The sequence below is a fragment of the Clupea harengus genome, chromosome 7 (assembly GCF_900700415.2).
Source record: "Clupea harengus chromosome 7, Ch_v2.0.2, whole genome shotgun sequence".
Classification (NCBI taxonomy): Eukaryota; Metazoa; Chordata; class Actinopteri; order Clupeiformes; family Clupeidae; genus Clupea; species Clupea harengus.
The window spans coordinates 5,458,792-5,465,052 of record NC_045158.1 but is presented as its reverse complement, the minus strand read 5'-3'; the positions used below and the strand labels follow the sequence as shown (position 1 = coordinate 5,465,052).

Here is a 6,261-nt window from a genome sequence, read left to right as displayed (position 1 = left end):
TTATTTGCAGGCACAAGGTAAAGGGCAGAGGTAAACAAGACACCAACACATCAGGGAGAACCACACTGGGGCATAAATCATAACACACTGAGTTGCTAACAGAAAAATACAAGCTAACATTAACCAAAGAGGGAAACTACAGGACATAACAAATTCAACTGAATTAATAAATCACTCCCTTTCACATTCTGGCACACAATTATGTCACGCACTCCCCCCGGAACACACGCACACAACATGCTCGCTGCCACAGTATGTTTGGGGTTCCCCCTGGCCTATAACCTAATGAAGTTCCTAAATAAATGTACAACTACAAAGAATCTAGTAATTTTTTTTCCTGTGAACCACCTGGATAATTGTGCAGTATTGGCATTCTAAAAAAAAAAGGAATTGTTATGTAATCTTAACGTTATCCGAGAAGACCTCAGCATTTAATCAAATGAACACTAACAGTTACAAGAGCAGCAGAGCAGCCATACAAGTAGTGATTATACAGTAATCATCTACCTCCAGCGGGCTGTACACATTTTCTCAATCGTGATTTTGCCTTAAATCTTTGCGTAGTTCTGATGCAGTTGAACGTGCTCCTGTAAAGTTATTTTCTTTCTTCTTCCTTCTTCCGGTTGGTGCACGCGAATTCAGTTTGTGTAGGAGCCATGTGTTCACAAATTTTCGCAAGTGTTATTTCCAGTGTTGGGAGTAAATAACTTATTTGACATTCTTTTCATTTCGGGAATAATAATGAGTTCACAGAAAGGCAATTTATCTCGAACACGTGCTCAGAAGCACCAGAACAGTATTGTCTTCAAAAATGATAAATACGGTGCCAACGCGACCCAGAAGGTAACGTTCACGTTTAGCGACTCTGTTGACCCACGGCTTTGGTTAGCTAAGGATCATGAAAGCCATCATTCTAAGATAATTTAAATGTAGTTGATATTTTTGAGGAAAAGCCGTGGGAGGGATTGGTTAGACATTGCTGTATCTAGCACATTAACTGCTGTGTCTTACACATACATTGTATTAATTCACTGTAAAGCTAGCCTTCCCAGCTACGAGCTAAATGTAATCCATAGATGCAGTGAGGTTCAGGCAGCTGGGAATTGGAAAAGTCCGAGTGGAGAGCGTTCACATCATGGACATATAGATGTCTATGGTTGTCTATGGTTATATATGTCTATGGTTCACATAACGACAACAAATAGGCAATGGTATTGACAAGGTAATGTCAAATAGGTTAGATAGCCAGAAGGCGTACACAAAAGTAAACCACGAATTCTCGTTTAACATCACAATCACCCGCGCTAATGAGTACGACCTGTATAAACAGTGTAGTGACTTATTTGTGCGCGGAGCATGTACTTATTTTTTTTTTTATCTTTCAACACAAACGCCGCCATGTCGAGTGACGTCAAACCTACTTCTCGGAGCTCTAAAAAAATAACCCACTTTCCTAGTGGGATGTTCCGAGTACGACAGGCGTTCAGGTGTATTCTCCCACTCAGGGGTCGTAACTTTCCCAGTTTATCATGATCGCACCAAAGCTGTACCCTATATTTGCATATATGCAGTAGCGTTTAGGTATTTTAGGGGCACCTTCATTAGGATAGGTAGGGTTTGCCACAAAGCTCCAGTGTACTTGGTGACGATCGTGTTAACCCCAGGAACGAATAAAATAGGCCTATTTCACAAAAGTTTCAGTGCTGGGCTCATAACTTTATGGAGATCGTTAGTTACATTAGATATATTTGCTAGTTACCTGAAAAACTGAATACACAGTCAGGGTATTCATTCCTAATTCAAACATAATGTTCACTTAATTATTCATACATTTAGATTCTCCACAGCTCGCCCTTACATACTGTGATCTCTATAAACCCGTAACACTATTCTACATGTATGCAGAAAGTGAATCAGAAGGTCCACGGGGGTGTATGTCTGCACTGCAAAGAGGTCTTGGAATGGAAAGTGAAGTACAGTAAATACAAGCCTCTCACACAACCTCGGAAGTGGTGAGTACCCAGCCATAAATGCTGATATTGTTTTCATTAATTTGTATTTCAGTGTACAGGACTCATCTTCATGATGTCTAGCCTCCTCCATGTTGCCATATGCTTAGTGTGTTTCTTTTGCTAGTGTGAAGTGCTTGCAGAAGGCTGTAAAGGCTCCATACCACATCGTATGCAAGCCCTGTGCCCTCAAGCTGGAACTGTGTGCCAAGTGTGGAAAGAAAGAAGAGATTGTCGTTCCGTAAGTGTCTTTTTTGCACTTTTCTGTCTGTGTGTGTGTGTGTGTGTGTGTGTGTGTGTGTGTGTGTAAATGTCTCATCAAATACTTTATGAGATGAAATGCTGGTTAACAATAGCAAGCAAGGCCAAGGCCAAATTTGAGGCCATGCAGGTTAGGAGTTGATGACCTAATTTACTGTTGTCCTTACTATAATCTATAATGCATGGTACAGCTTGTTTACCTGCCCTCTTTGAAGGTCTGTTGACACATAGCACACACACAGTATTATAGCCATGGCAAGGGTGAGCAGCAGCCATTAGAAACCATTAGAAAGACCCTCAATATAGTATAAGGCTAATAGCACAAGTGACCTTAAAGAACACTGCATAAAATATCGTTCTCGGCTGTAGACAGCAAACTGGGTTGTGTTCATTTTTATATTTCTACATACATTTGATGGTGAGCTTTTGGTTGCGGCAGCTGAGCTACCAACTCAAACACTCTGATGTTCAAATTAAATCTGGATTACTGTTATAAAGTGGCTATTGGTACCAATTCCACGGCGATATAATTGGCAATATTGCCACGGATCCGTCAGTAGTCCATCAATAGTCCACACCCCTTGGTATCTGAACCATACTGCTGCCTTCCAAGCAGTTAGCTGGGGTTCGATTCCTGACCAATAGAATTGACTGAGTCAATTGAATATGGTCACTTAGTAGTTATAGTCCAAGTCCGTGACAAATGCTTGCCCCAGTGTCCAAGTGACATCCAAGCGCTGCTTCTGATTACAATCCTTGATGTAATCAATGTATGATGTCACAAAGTTACTGTCTAAACATACAGCCTACACTGACTAGGCCGCACCCCAGAGGCAGCGCCAGCAACCAAAGGTGCCCGAGCCGAGCAGTGCTCTATTGCCCCGCTCCATTGCCCCCGTGCAGTGCTCTGTTGCCCCCGTGCAGTGCTCTATTGCCCCGCTCCATTGCCCCTGTGCAGTGCTCTGTTGCCCCCGTGCAGTGCTCTGTTGCCCCCGTGCAGTGCTCTGTTGCCCCCGTGCAGTGCTCTATTGCCCCGCTCCATTGCCCCTGTGCAGTGCTCTGTTGCCCCCGTGCAGTGCTCTATTGCCCCCGTGCAGTGCTCTGTTGCCCCCGTGCAGTGCTCTATTGCCCCGCTCTATTGCCCCCGTGCAGTGCTCTATTGCCCCTGTGGCGACTCGGCGCCGCACTAGCATTCACCACAGCGGCGGAGCTAACTGTTTCTTTGACTCTTTCCACTAACAGAAGAAACTGCTATCATCCATGGCCCTCAAAGCAGCATTTCATTTAAAATAGTCCATTAAACGTATTGCTTCAGTGGTTTACAGAAGACATTTGCGATGGAACACAATGAGGAAAGATTAGTGGGACGAAAACTGATAAGGTGATCAATATATTGGTACACTATTCTTCAGACATATAGGCCTTCAGTAAGCCTTTTTAAATACAAATGAAATCTTTAAGTAAATTCCTTTTCATATCTCAGTTTCATGGATTATAGTATATGTATACAAATGTATGAAATATCAAATGTTTAAAGGTTTTTGGAAAAGTTTAGACATGTTTGTTTTTTCTTGTCAGAGATGACAATTGTTTACAATTCATTGTTAAGTAGTCTTTTATTAGTTTGTTTCAGCAAGGCTAAACTTTCAGAAAATAATCTTCTGCTGTTATATGAAGATAGTTTTGAGTATGAAAAAATACAGATGCTGGAAATGAGATGAGACAGCCCTCTACTTGAGGAACCTTACCAGTTGGAAACTGAGCACAGAACTCCCCCTGGTGGTCAACCATCACAAAACACATATAACTCATCTTCACTTCATTCACTTAGTCAGTAAAGACAAAAAACAGAGCAATGAGGAATAGTGTGGGGGGGGGAAATAAAAAAGTAATGTGTTTTATTTCATTAGGTATTGCCTTTTTTTTTTGTTCCATTTCATATTTAAAGCCCCATTCTGTGAGAATTGGTATTTATTGCTACTGTGCTCCCCCTAAAGCTTCGGAGTGTAGCTCACTTTTACACCACTGCCGTAAATACAAATCGTGCTTCGAGACCCTCTAATTGAAAGTGATACACGTGTATTTGTTGACATGGAACTGGCAAAGACAACGCCAGAAGCCAAAGAAGCTTGTAGACTGACAAGGTAGAATAATATTACAAGATTTTAGTTGAAAATAAACATAACCAAAAGAATAACAAAAAAAGAAGATTTCAGCCTATACAGATTGTTTTCTAATCATTTGAATGTGGAGTATGTGTAATCTAATAAAATCTTGTTGCCGACATAATGAAGGCACATATTGTGCTTAATTAACACTGTCATTTATTACAAGCTATTTATTACAAGCTCTGAAATCCTTTGAAACCTGGTTGATTTCATCTTGGGGAAGGTTTCATTTCGGTTCAGCATTCTTTTTTTTTTCTGACTGGATAAAGCATTTCAGCATTTTTTTTTCCCCCTAAGAACTGCCTCTAGCCTCTACTTAAAGCCGTGTTATGGGAAGTGCAAACTAGACTGCCATGATTAATACTTGAAAGCTTCTCGTTCAGCACGTAGCACCAACAGGCATCACAAGACTTCCACTTGTCCTTTCAGAACAACTGACATCACAAACTTGATCATTAAAAGAAAAAAAAAGGATTCAATATTCTCCTATGTTCTTCAGATGTTTTGCTATTTGTCTAGAAGAAGATTTGCCAAATTATCCATTTACACTTACTCATTACTCATTTTGTGTGATGGCTCAGATAAAAACAACTGAAATTAGGGAGCAAACTATGCAAATGTCTGCTGTCTCCTGTAAGAGAGGATGAAGAACAATCTGTCTGTTAAGATCTGGAAAACCTCTCTGATGAACCATTCAATCTGACAAAATATAAATTCTGGTGGTCATCGTGATCTTTGACCTTTCTCCATTCCATGAATAACACATACATCTACTGTGTGCTTGTAGAATAACTTTAGTACCTCGTGGGGTCCAAAACAGTGAAAACTAGTGCTCTCTGCCAGAAGGTTTTGACTTATAATGACATATAATTCCACGTACACCAGCTGTAATAGTCTTAACTCAGTCAGGAGTTCAATATCTGACCACATAGTTTGAAATTACATTTTGGTTTATTCCATAGGCTTGAGACACCAACGGAGGAGACTGACGCCACTGAGCCAGCAAGTAAAGGGGACCTTAATAAGACTAAAGAAGATGAGAATCCTGAAGACGTCGGTGACCTTGATGACCTCGACAGTGACTGTGACCTTTCAGATGATGGCCCAGACTAGAGACTTAATGGGCAGAGGGAGCATCACTCACAGGCCTGCAGTTTTTGAATACACAGGACTCGTACAGAGAGGTTAGGCATTGTACCTTGGATCCTTCCACCTAAAAACCATCAGTATTTATGACTTTAGAGAACGTACGATGGTTCAGTATGGTCTGAACACACAACAGTAGAGACAAGAGTATGGCAACTGATCGTATTCATTCTCTACATGTACATTTCTTTTTAAGAGTGTTTATCCATTTTGTGCTCACAGATCAGATGTTAGTTGAAAATTTGCCTCCATTTTGTTACTATCTTTATTGATTGAGGGTGTCACTAAAGAAATAAAACTCTGGTCTGACAACACAAAGGTAAAAGCCTTTTCTTTATTTTCTTTCTAATTCCTCGCAAATACATTTTATAAATGCAGTTGTTCAGAGATTTCATGGAAATCAGGGATGTGAGGTGAAATCTACTCAACTGAAATATAGTTCCACCCTATCTGAGGAAAAATGTCTTGAAATATATTCCCAATAGAGCTGTTGCTTTGTAAAATAGTTTTATACTTTTTCTCTGGGCTACAGATATGGATAGTAAGATTGCTAAGATACCATGTTCTCCGCAAACAAAAACAACTTTCATAGGGACTGTCACATCTTTAAAATGTGGCACTTTTATTTTATTTATTTTTCTGTCCTCACTTTGTAACCCCGATGACTGGATTGCACA

General features: G+C 40.4%; 1 protein-coding gene across 1 annotated transcript; it reads left to right on the top strand.

The window, feature by feature from the left end:
- Positions 1-604: 604 nt before the first annotated feature.
- On the top strand, positions 605-5,902 carry c7h9orf85 (chromosome 7 C9orf85 homolog). Its single transcript, XM_012830381.3, has 4 exons — positions 605-843; positions 1,906-2,012; positions 2,137-2,250; positions 5,401-5,902. Exons 1-4 carry the CDS (start codon positions 742-744, stop codon positions 5,549-5,551), a joined length of 474 nt encoding a protein of 157 aa, XP_012685835.1. The 5' UTR covers positions 605-741; the 3' UTR covers positions 5,552-5,902.
- The last annotated feature ends 359 nt before the right edge of the window (positions 5,903-6,261 follow it).